The sequence below is a fragment of the Mytilus californianus genome, unplaced genomic scaffold, assembly GCF_021869535.1.
Source record: "Mytilus californianus isolate M0D057914Y unplaced genomic scaffold, xbMytCali1.0.p SCAF_12, whole genome shotgun sequence".
NCBI lineage: Eukaryota > Metazoa > Mollusca > Bivalvia > Mytilida > Mytilidae > Mytilus > Mytilus californianus.
The window spans coordinates 25286493-25299889 of record NW_026262604.1 but is presented as its reverse complement, the minus strand read 5'-3'; the positions used below and the strand labels follow the sequence as shown (position 1 = coordinate 25299889).

The 13397-nt window shown below is 30.3% G+C and overlaps 1 protein-coding gene across 10 annotated transcripts in view; it reads left to right on the top strand.

Moving 5' to 3' along the window:
• The window catches only part of LOC127721611 (talin-1-like), a 141738-nt gene extending 130025 nt beyond the window's left edge, over positions 1 to 11713 (top strand). For 9 of the 10 annotated variants that reach the window (XM_052228384.1, XM_052228385.1, XM_052228382.1 and 6 more), the window contains 4 exons: positions 893 to 964; positions 1428 to 1610; positions 2644 to 2769; positions 7588 to 11713. In XM_052228384.1, the coding sequence (XP_052084344.1) occupies positions 893 to 964; positions 1428 to 1610; positions 2644 to 2769; positions 7588 to 7716 (510 nt within the window). In that variant the 3' untranslated portion in view covers positions 7717 to 11713. Of the gene's footprint in view, positions 1 to 892; positions 965 to 1427; positions 1611 to 2643; positions 2770 to 3921; positions 4022 to 7587 lie in introns of all 10 variants that reach the window. The other variant, XM_052228383.1, reaches the window with a different exon arrangement.
• Positions 11714 to 13397: the final 1684 nt, after the last annotated feature.

Here is a 13397-nt window from a genome sequence, read left to right as displayed (position 1 = left end):
AGATTTTAACTAGAAAATGGTCAACATTTTAGCTGAAAATTGTTAATAAGGTTTAAGTTACCCTTAAATGACAATTTGAATCCGGTTTCATATCTAGTTCAAGCTACATGGTTAAACATTATGTCTGGAAAAACTTTGGAATTAAAATTATGCTTTCTTGCTTCTTTTTTTATTATCAGAAGATTAAAAGAATGGAACATGAATTTTGTGTGTTGACTATCTGTGTTGTATCTGAACTATCTGAACATACTACAATAAGATAGATGTAGAAATTCTTATACAATGTCTTATTTGCTTGATGAAAAGCTTCATAATGGACATCCCTTCATAGGACCATATGAATATACAAAAAAAATATATTATTGTATAATATGCATGTTTATTTACCACAATATTATTGTATACAAATTTTATGTGCTCTCTTACTCTTTGTCTGTTGTATGTCTTTAATAGAATTTATATTTTGCAAAAAAACAGTTAAAACCTTAAGATCTGTGAAATTGCTTTTCCAGTAGCATTGAATCTATTACAGAAAAACTGCTCAATTGCATAACTTTATTGCATAACTTTATTGAATGACTTAACATATAATTGTTGTATGATTTGTTCTCTGTTTTCTGATTTCATCTTAACATACTTGATACCTAACATGTAAATAATCTGACAGAGTGGATTGATTAATGACAACAATAGCATGAACTTAAATAAACAACTTGAACTAAAACTTTTTTTATTTAACAAAATTTTCGTTGAGTGATCTTGCTGATTTCTTACCTGTCAATATATATAAAACAGTGTTGTTTGATGTATTGGTAAAATGCATGAAAGTAGAAGCAATATTATTAATCATTATTATTGATATTTCTAAGGTAGAAGTTACTTCCCTTTGTAGATAGAAGCTGCATACCACAAAGCCGATTTCCAGAATGATGATGGACAGTGGTCACAGGGACTTATCTCAGCAGTAAGTTCAGTATTTTCACTGCCTTTATGTAATGTAATGAAGATGTGAAAATCTTAGCATTAAGGATTGTTTATTATCAACAACCACTATAATCTTTTCTTATTTTTTTTGGGGGGGGGGGGGGGGGGTGTTTAAAGTTTTATATTGGAAAGATTTTTTAATGTATTAGTTATAGCCTTTCACTGAGCCTTAAACTACTCACGATTTTTTTTTTTTTTTTTTGAATGCTTTTTAGTAAACACTATGTTTCTTTTGCTTTCGTGAGTAATTCTAAAAGTCTAAACTATGAGTTACGCAGTTAAAATTTTTTTTTAAGGTTTTGTATTCCAAGCTAATGAGTTTCACAATATATAAACTTTATAGGAAGTTTTTCATGAATCAAAAGAAAGATAGATTATTCTAAGATGATTGCATATATACAATTTATGAAGAAAGGTTAATAAATTTCAACATGTTTTTATAGGCAAGAATGGTAGCAGGAGCAACACACAGTTTATGTGAGTCGGCTAATGCTATGGTACAAGGTAACGCTACGGAGGAGAAACTTATTGCATCAGCTAAAGAGGTAGCAGGATCAACAGCAGCATTATTGGTGGCCTGTAAGGTCAAGGCTGATCCAGGGTCAATGGCCATGCAGAGGTTACAGGTTGGTATAGTGCAAAGATATATGGCCTGATCTTATTTTGATTTTGACTTTTCCATCAAACAAAAAAATCAAACATAGATGCAAAAACAAGATAACAATGTCCTTACATTATGTGATGGAAATTAATTTTTTGGTATCAGTCAGCATAAATGCTGTGGATTCATTATTATTTGTTGGATACCAATTTTCGTGGGTTTCGTGGGTACAGGTGAACCACGAATTCAAAATTTCAACGAATTACAAATTTTCTATTGGCCTACTATGCAGAGATTGGCAAAACCATAAAATCAATTATCTGCGAAAATAGAGGAGTTTTCCTCAATCCACAAAAATTGATACCAACGAAAATAAATGATTCCACAGTAGCTTAAAAAGTATGTTGACTCAAGGATGACCTATAGTTGCTAACATCTACATCATTTGGTCTCAGTGGATAGTTTTCTTATTGACAATTATGTCACATCTCCTTATTTAATATTAACCATAGATTTTTGAATTGGTATTTGCTGCTTTTCTGCCACACCCAATTTTGGAGTAAGAGCAAAGACTGGTTGGCTCGGAGTCAGAATAGCACGTAGTATTAGGTTTATATGCCTACCTGCAGCAGACTAAGATAGACTGCCTGGTACAAAGCAAGGTGTATGTTATCATCTGAATATGTAATATTTGCCACTGGATGTTAAATAGCCATCAATCATCCAACTTATGCATATGTTTCATGTTTCCATAATTCAAACACTTTATTTAAAATGGGTCAATTCATTATGTAGAAACTATTCATGTGCAAAATTTACATTGTAAAAGGTAATGCATGCATAATATAAAATTGAATGTTGTTTGTTTTGAATTTATATGTAATGAAAGCAAGTGACCATCACAAGTTTGAAAGCTCAATGCACAATTGAATATCTGCACAAGAAATATTTTCAATTTGTAGACATTTTATCAATCTTTTTAAGACATATTTTCAATCTTATTCAGACATATTTTCAATATTGTTAGACATATTTTCAATTTTTTTTCTTGTTACTAGTCTGCTGGTAATGCGGTAAAGAGAGCTACAGATGCTTTAGTGAAGGCAGCACAACAAGCCAAAGGAATGACAGAGGAGACTGAGGATGTAAACATAGATGCCACCAGAGTGGGAGGAATAAGACAGGTTAGGACATATTATAATCTTAGGTTAAAAGGGCCAGATCATTGGAGTCTTCTTTCCGCGGAGCTCTGAGTAGTATATCCATATCATTTTCATAATCTTGCTTGGGACCAATGAGATGAAAAATCATTTTTTTGCTGGTCAGTTGCTTTTTATTCTTACGGAAATTGTTTCGACTTTTAATTGTACACAGTTGTTATGTTGGGATCTACTTTCTAGAGCTTTCAGTAGTGTATTATTTGCAAGAGTATTATGGATCTGAGCTGATTGGGTCTAAGGAGATGAAAAATAGTATTTTTGCCCGTCATTTGATTTTTTATTTGTTGTTTAATTTGGATGGATTATGTCCCTTTGATAGATTTTAAGTATAAGAGGTCTAGTGAAATAGTAAGTCCAGCAGTAAGTTGTTGAAAGTAGTCGGTTCAGCTGAGTACTCATAAAGATAAAGAGTACAACATGAAAACAGAAATTGTCTTTCAATCCTACCTGGAACTTGACACATTCAAGATAATGGACCAAACATGATCCCAAAAGTCCATTTAAATGGACCCATTATCACAATGAATGTAATGAATAAAGTCAATGCATTAATGCAAAAACAAGTTTGAGGTACTCATTTTGAATTTAGATTTCCAAAAGAATCTTACCACTTGTCATTGTTGAAGCCCGTACAGTGACCTATAATTGCTTATATCCACGTTATTTGAACTCTGATGGATAGTTGTCTCATTGGCAATCTTACCACATCTCTTTATATTCATAATGTCAGTTTTTAAATTCGTTCATTCAACGAACTGTTTTCAATTATTTAATTACCTCCCTTTTAATATAAGAAGAATAGACTTGGCTCAGAGTCTGACTAGGGTGACATTTATTCCCATGGAGTGATACCTTTTGAACTGGATCATTTAAAATCTGACTAAGCCTGAAGCTCAGGTTTCATATTGTTATGACATTAAGATATTCTCATTATGATATGTATGTAATATTTGCCACTGGACTATAAACACCAATCCATCCTTATAATATAGTTTTCAAGGATTGGGTCCCAAATATAAAAATCAGTGAAACTCTGTAGGCAAATTGAGTCATTTAAGAGGAAAACTTTAATGCTTTCACATACAAATTCTTCCTAAAATGACAATTTATTTAAAGGAATTACAAGCTCACGAAGACATGTTAATCATGGAAAGGAAACTACAGGAAGCTCGAGAACGACTGGCTAAAATTAGAAAAGCCAAATATACCAAAGAGTGTAAGATGGCATTGCTTTGTAACATCAACAGACTGTTGCTATACTCTTCACTGTTTTCCTCTTCTTTTTTTTTTTTTAGGGATAATGATAATTATTAATAATTCATATGTCTGTATTAATCTTCTCCTTCATTCACCCAACCTCTGTATTACTGTAAATTCACAAATTATTGCAAGGTTTTTATTAATGCGAATAATGCTATTGGCTGAGTATCGCAATAATAAGAACCCGCATTTTGATATTTGATACATATATCTGTATGGAGATTTTCCTGAAATCATAATAATTAATCTTGCATTTTAGTGCATTTTTCTAAAATTGCAATAATAAATGCAGGCAGTAATTTCTGAATTTACAGTAATCGTTTCATTCATTAAAACATTTCAGTTTCACTAGACTGATCACTTCAAAGCAATATTCATATCTGTATTTTCCATTCAATTCCATTCTTCTGTTATAGGTTTATTTTTAGAAATTTCAAAGGTCAAACTCATTATCCTCCTTAATAATCAAATTAACACAAGGGAAAATATTGGGGTTCTTATTAATGGACCTACAAATAAACCCCTCGCAAAATTTTCACACTTTTAAAGATCAGAGTTATACAGTGTGTTCTAAATTGATTAAAGAATCAAATGTATCATTTTGTATATTTGGAAAGTAATAACATCAACTATGGCATATTTTGGTATGAGGCACATAAGAACATACTATTTAAGTAAATTTAGACAACATTTTAACAATAAAAAGATGCATTTAGGATTTATAAAAGAGTTCTAAGAAATGATTAATTGGATATTGTGGTCTTTGTAATTAGGCCAATAAAGAAATGTGTCTTTAGGGTTTCCTTCAAGTTATTATGTGGGTAGGACAGAATTTTCTTAAGTTATAATCCAGATTATATCATATTTTTACGAAGTCCAGTTCCAGTATTTTACACACTGCTTTACCATAACTTTAGGCAATTTGTAAATGAGTGAAGTGCCAATGTTAAACAAGTTTCTGGTCATTTCTGTCGTGATTTTGATGGTTTTAAACTTACTTTTGTCACTGATTTTGTTCATACTTTGTAGATAGATGTTCACTAATGCAAAAAATCATAGACTATTACACGCTAGCTTTTAACTAGATGTGGAAAACATTATGATGCTACACAAAAATATTGCATTGATATTGCTTTGGTGAGAGAGGCAATAAACTTTATAACAACCTTGATGTGTCCACTTAGACAATAAAAATTCATCATCACAATACCATGAAAGTAAAGGCATAAGCTTCTATTCATAGGGGGTCTCATTTGGGGGAGGGTGTCTGATCCTGGATCCCGCCTATCATTGTAATAATAGCGCCTGTAATTTCATGTGACCCGCCTAACTTCGTTTCCCATTTTCAGGCAAAACAATTTGACTTTCATGTGTCATGCTTACAAAAAATCTGCCAATCCCAGATCACGCTTACACCCCAATGAGACCCACTTCATAAACAAAAATATTAGGGTTTTTGTCATGAGAAAGGTAAAACCTCAGTCAAAAAACTTGAAATATTTTTGGGTCATAAAGACTTGCTGCAAAGTGTAATAAATTAACTAGACAGTTCTTTCATATCAAATGTCTGTTTTAAATGACATGGCCGAATTGGCCCTAATCAAAAGTATTTCCAACCGTCTCTGATTTTCAGTCAAATGTTCAATCTGTATTTTAATAAAACAATGCAGTTTTGGTTTACAACATACCCTTGTGATAAGATATACAGCCAGAAAATAATAGAAAATTCAGTAGCTTTGCTTGCAATCTAAAATTTATTCAAAATGTTCTTAATAGTAGCCTAATTTTGCTTTAATAAAAAGAATCTTGCATATAATGTCATTAATTACATCACAGTCAAATAAGTCAACAAGGCTTGCCTTTTATTTAGATTTTTCTTAAAGCTTTTCTTTTGATGCAGCAGCATTTAAAAATGAAAATAATGCTTTAATAGTTTTGTGTGCCTTTAAAAGCTGTGTTTAACAATGATGTCGCATAATTTTTAATTTTTTTGTATACTACTGGGCCAAATTAGCCCCAAAATGTACCTTTTCCTTTAGAATTTTTTTTTTAGATAATTCCTCCGCAATGTTCATTTTCATTCATAATTTATATTTTAATAGGTTTTATCTGAACTTAATTTTTATTTTTATCTCAACTTGATTTGTATTTTCATAGGGTTAACCTCAACTTAACTTGTATTTTAATCTCATAGGAATTTGTATTTTGATAGGGTTAATCTGAACTTAATTTGTATTTTAATAGGGTTAATCTGAACTTAATTTGTATTTTGATAGGGTTAATCTGAACTTAATTTGTATTGTAATAGGGTTAATCTGAACTTAATTTGTATTTTGATAGGGTTAATCTGAACTTAATTTGTATTTTGATAGGGTTAATCTGAACTTAATTTGTATTTTAATAGGGTTAATCTGACTTAATTTGTATTTTAATAGGATTAATCTGAACTTAATTTGTATTTTAATAGGGTTAATCTAAACTTAATTTGTATTTTCATAGGGTTAATCTGAACTCAATTTGTATTTTCATAGGGTTAATCTGAACTCAATTTGTATTTTAATAGGGTTAATCTGACTTAATTTGTATTTTAATAGGATTAATCTGAACTTAATTTGTATTTTCATAGGGTTAATCTGAACTTAATTTGTATTTTATTAGAGTTAATCTGAACTTAATTTGTATTTTCATAGGGTTAATCTGAACTTAATTTGTATTTTCATAGGGTTAATCTGAGTTTGTGTTAGTTACATGCTTTTGATTGAATTATTTGGTTCCATAGTAAATGATATTTCTGTTGAGTTAGTCAGTTTTATCAAGAAGAAGTTACAAAATATATTACAATTATATTTTAAGAGGGAAAATGTAATCTGACTGTCATATCTATGACATCTCAATTCTTCCTATCAAATCTTTTAACAAGGACATGTCTTTTATTATTTTAGGAATATGCATGAACATCTATTTTAACAAAGATATGCATTGAAAAATTATATATAGAGAAAATCTTAACAACTTAACATTTCTCCAAGAGTAATTTTCAATTTTAAACAATATATAGAGTCATATTAAGATGCTCCAAGTGGTTGTAAGTATATTATGGAATTCATTATTTTATATATTTTGCAAACTTGTACCACTTATATGTACATTATATTCTTAAGATGTTGTTCTTAGATAATATTTAAGACAATTCTAGAAAATATCCATTGATTTATAAAAAATCATTTTTATATTACATTTATTTAATTTTATTTTAATTTTGTTTTTGTGGGAGGGGGGATGAGTTATCTGAAAGAGAGAATTACATCACATCACTGTTTGAAGTTTCTAACCAATCACAACATTTTGGTTAACACTTTACCCAGAATGCATTACATTCTGAATTGGTAAGTTGCAATCTGGTTGATATAAGTTCAAATACAGATAATCTGAAAAGTATAGAACAACAATGGAAGTTTGATAGTGAATTTAATAAATCATCTCTGACAATATAATTATACAATTTTCAAATATTTATTACAGGAATTGCAGGCACAGGAAGAAATCTTAAAGAGAGAAAAAGAACTTGAAAGAGCCAGACTGAAGCTGGCAGAAATTAGGAAAGCTCGTTACAAACCAGACGATTATGATTCATCATCATCTAACTTTTGAAAGACTAAACCATAATATCTGTGTGTTCATTGTCTAATCAAGATTTATTATTTAAAGTGTATGCATAGTCAAACCTGTATATAAAGGTCACCCTCAGAAACAGAAAAAAACTGACCTAATAAGAGCTGTGACCCTTGAATTGAGTTTCAAAATGTATATGTATTACTACAGTGGGCTAAGACAGGTTTTCACTTAATAGGGGCGACCTTTATAGCAGGTTTGACTGTATTTTGTATTGTTAAAGAAGAACAATTTTTAATAGATATTTGTAAATATACGGAAAAGAAGTGCCATGTTATTGATTGAAGTTTTTGTCCCATATTGTAGTGGATGTGCTGGTGAGGTTAAAGTTCATGCTCACAATTTTACATATCAGAATTCATCAGTGAAGTCATTGTAAGGAAATTCATTATCAAGTCAGAGAATGATTTCAAAAGTGGGCGTTGTTTATGTTCACTTTAGTTTTACTAAATAATACAAATGTTAAATAATTTTTGAAATGGTGCAAAAATATGCACACACAGTCTGTAAAATTACAATCAAACTGTAATTATCAAAATGTCTTTGACCCAGAGCTTGTGAAAAAAATATTTATCAATACTATATTAAACACCTGTTTGCAATATAAGAATACTTATAAATACTCCTTCGTAGTATAGTCCATTTCTATATGTACAAACCTTAAGCTATTTTATAATTAGCTTATGTTTGCATTTTTGCATTTTTCTTAAAATGTCTTTTTTTTTGTAATACTTGTATTTTTTTTAATGCATACAAGTATGTCTTTTAGCTTACATAGGAAATAAGTTCATGCAGTCTGTCAGCATTGTAATGATAAATATGGACTTAAGTGCTAAAAATACAGCATGTTTAATATTTAGGAAACACATAGTTTAATAACCTGTTTGCAACTTGTTGAGTGGCACATATTTAAATGTTGTAATATTATCGGAGTGTTTTTGGAGTAAATTTTAGGATATATTTTAGTCTTTTTATACATGTTTATACACATTTTATTTGTGATACAAGCTTATTTACATTTTGAAAAAATCTCTTTCTCTATGATAGATTGTCAAATTTACGTGTTGACCTTTCTTACATTAGAGGCAATTTTACTTCATAAATTTGACCTTATGAGTGTGGCATCAAAAGCTTTACAATTGCAGGCTAATTTTCAGAGAAATTATCATTTTTGTGATATTGATGTTTATTGACCTAAATAGTATACCGATAAAAGTATTTTCAAAGATTTAAGTTTGAAAATATTGAGATGTGGGGTATATTTTATTGAGACATCAAGATGAAGAGCAAAAACAAAGTTGCTCAACAATTCATTACAGTTGTGATTTCAATGATACATAGAATGTCCCTGATCAGGTAATTGCTAATGTCAGTCCCAATCAGGTGAAATTAAGTAATTAGAGTATGAGTAAAAATTACTGTCAGTACTCTGGGATAACTCTGGGATATATGCAAACAAGATGATAATGACAGTCCTTAAAGTTGAAAAGTACTTATTTTTATTTAAGAAAACCAACTTATGTTTATTAAAAGCAAGTTTATTGATATATAAGTCTTCCTTATATGCCATATATAGTTGAATTTTTTAATGCAATAAAACCTAACCACATTGTACGTAGCTATATTAATAGTCAATAGAAAAAATTAATAGTAGGTTATATTTTATATCTACCATGAAAATTCGCCTACCAAAGATTTGTTATTTTTCCATAATTTATTTCTCCTTGATAATAATGTGATGTTTAAGTATATTCAGACATCCAGCAAAAGTTTTCCTGGAATATTTCTGATAAAATTGTGGATAGAATCAGACAAAACATCAATGGTTATTTTATAACATACAAAAATGATGCACCTGTGTGCCATTCATTTCTGGTAGATGTAAATGAAAATTTACTAACTATGTAAACTTTGCCTTTCCATATTTTATTGTTGTAATATATGTAATGTGATAATGATATATAAATAATTATGTTAATATTGTATAGAATATTAAAGAAATTAATTATTATTTAATTTGTATGTATGTCACCTAGTTTTAATCCTATTAAAGCATACATTTTGGTATAGGTAAAGGAGTGTTGAAAATGTTTACCAAATTCAACCGCATTCGTGAAAAATTCAAACATTGTAAAAGTATCATATCATGTCACAGAATATAGGCCATATTTTCAATCACATTTACTTCATTTGAAAAAAATTAGGATTGAAAATCAAGGGTGGAAACTGTAAACCTTTCCCCATATCTGCGGAGGTCCATTTACTTGATCAAAAGCCTAAACTCAATGGTCCAAATCAAAAATAGGACACTATTAAAGTGCTCCTAATATTTACTCTGAATTAGTGTCCTTAATATTAAGTTGGTTTGTTGAATTTTAGGTGATTGCAGATTTAAATAAAAGCGACTTTTGTTTTGATAAATGTATAAGCTCCATTTGAAGTATTCTGTTGTAGGGTTATTTGTTATTAGATATATTGCTTTGCAAAGTTATCACGAAGTGGCCTTTATATATAGAGTTTTAGATTTTTATAAATCTGGTAGCATTCTATTTCTCATAGAAACTGTATACTATTGTATGCTAAATATCTTATTCAGAAGCAAAGTTTTATTTGTGGACATGCCCTTCGGTTATTTCTGTTTTTTTGTCCACTTTATTTATGTCAAACAACTAATTAAAAAAGCTTGTTGGTTGTGGGGGAATTTGACAGTTTTTTTCATACTCTCCCTTATCCATTCAAATGGATAGCCAGTATGGCCTAAAATTAAATATATGAGCTGCATCGGATAGAAATCAACCTAATACAAGTGCAAGTATACATGTACATTTTTTAGACTTTGATTGATTTTGAAACATTCAAATACAAAATAAAAGATTAATTTTGGTCTGCTTTGTGGATTTTTTTTTAACAGCTCAATTTTCAAACAGTTACAGACTTTCCATAGAGATTTTTTCAACCTGAAATAGGTTAACAGATGTACTGATATTCATTTGCATAAGGTCTATTTCTTTCCAAAACAGCTCATATGTTATTAATAAGGAAACTGATGGATAGAATATAAGGAATACAAAATTGTAATAAATTTACGACAAAGAGAAATCAATAAAAATATATTTGCTTTTATATATTTTGAAAATTTTTAAGTTGTTGGGAAAATTTATTTACTGCGGTAGAGGGGAGCTTGCTCGGATTTAAATACAGCATATTGTTATATAAGTGTATGGAGTGTACAGAAAATATATCCAGTGCTTCTAAATAAAATACTAGTCCATTATTGATAGAATTTTGTATATATTAGCTCTGTTGCTTAGCAACATAATATATTGAAAGATATGTTATTTACATACATTTGCACTTTTTGTTTTATAATTTATATACTGTACCAGTGGCAGATGATGTCATTAGAAGATCAGACAAAATGTCAGTCAGAATGTTGACAATTATAAATTAAAAACAAATCCACTTCATTTTAGTTCAGCATTAGTTTAGGATCAAATTTATTAGATTTTCATCAAATTAGACCCATTATCATCCCTTGGTTATTGGGACACCTGCTAATGCCTGCCTTTTCCCCTCAGATGAGATGTAGCCTGAAATTGAGAGGCAATTCAGATTTTATCCCTTTATTCCATCATTTGCTGTAGATTTTTTTCTTTGGGGCTATTAATGATTTAATTTTAAAGGAATTTGGGGGATGGGGGAATTGAAAGACACCTTATATTAATAACATTGGGGTAGTGGGATTCAAAACAGGTTTCACACAATAATACACGAAACAGGTTACATTAAATTTCTAATTAAAAAAATGCTTTATGTAATTTGAAAATACTGCTTCAGACTATGGGAAAGCTTCATTGTAATTTCTTTTTGTTTGTTTGTTTTTAATGACATCTCTGCCCAACTAATTTGCATATCATTAAAATAAAGCTTGTTTGTATTATAAATGTTGACAATAATAAATGAATTAATATTTGTATTTTTTTTGGTACTTTTTGGTTATATTCAGCCTAAAGTGATGTTGTCACCTTAAGAGTTTTATAGCTTCCATCATAAGTTATTCGATCAATTTAGTGTTATCCAGTTAAGTGTATTTTTTTTAGTGGAGTGTTTTTTATATTCTTATAATGATTTTAATAGAAAAACAAAGGATATGGGGTATCTATCCATCTATGACACAAAATCAGTACATGCACAGCAAAAAACACACAAACAGCAAAGGAACAGCGCTTTTATTGCTGTTCTTCATCTCAAAGTCACAGTGAGGCCTTCCACCTTTTTATTCAAATCGCTCCTTATATTTCTAAATATTTTAACATCCTTGGCTTTAAAGTGTTTATGTTTGAGTGTTCCTGATTTTTGGCTCACCTGGTTCAAAGGGCCAAGTGAGCTTTTCTCATCACTTGTCGTCCATTCTCCGTCATCGTTAGCTTTTACAAAAATCTTCTCCTCTGAAACTGCTTGGCCAAATTTAACCAAACTTGGCCACAATCATCATAATGGTATCTAGTTTTAAAAAAATGTGTGTGATGACCCCGCATGCCAACCAACATGGCCGACATGGCTAAAAAAAAATAGGGGTAAAATGCAAGTTTTGTCTATTATCTTGAAAACTGCTATAAGTAGAGAAAATCTGACGGGGCAAAAATGTTCAGAATAATGAGCTCTACCAAGGATTTGTATAGTAAGAAGGTCTTACTATACAAATCCGTGGCTCTACCTATTGTTCATTTACATCAAAACTGTCAGACGACTTCTTATAGGATTTATTGTCCTTAAATGACGTATTTTACCAAATTTTTCATTTTGCCTATTATCTTGAAAATTATAATAGGTGAAGAGAAACTTTAAATAGCAAAAATGATTAGCAAGACAAGATCTACAAATAATTTTACATGCTTGAAATCGTTAGACGACTCCTTATTGAGTTGTTGCCCTTTAAGGACGATTTTTATGCCCCCGCCGTAGTGGAGGGGTCATTAAGTTTACCCCTGTACGTCTGTCCGTCAGTACGTTCTTGCGTCCCGAAATTGGTTTCCATTCTCTTAACTTTAGTTTGCCTCAACCAAATGTTATGAAACTTATACACAATGCTTATTACCATAATACATAGATCAAGTTTGCATTTGGGTGGCTTCACTTTTACCTTTCTAGAGTTATGCCCTTTTACAAATGGAAAAAATGTTGAATTTTTCGTTTCCGTTCTCTAACTTAAGTTTGCCTCAACTAATGCTATGAATCTTATACATTATGCTTATTAATACAAAACACAGATCAAGTGTGAATTACGGTGGCGTCACTTTTACCTTTCTAGAGTTATGCCCCTTTACAAATGAAAAAAATGCTGAATTTTTCGTTTCCGTTCTCTTACTTAATTTTGCCTCAACCAAATGTTATGAAACTTATACACAATGCTTTTTACCACAAAACTCAGATCAAGTACGAATTTGGGTACCGTCACTTTTACCGTTCTTGAGTAATGTCCCTTTATAATGTTATATGCAAGCGGGTGCATCATCTGTGTCCCATGGACACATTCCCCATTTATTATCAATTGTTTGTGTTTAGGCTAATATCTGAAAAACTATAATCGATAGATAGAAACCTAAATAAGCAGAAATGGCCAGAAAGACAAGATCTACAATCAAGTTTAATAGTTGCAA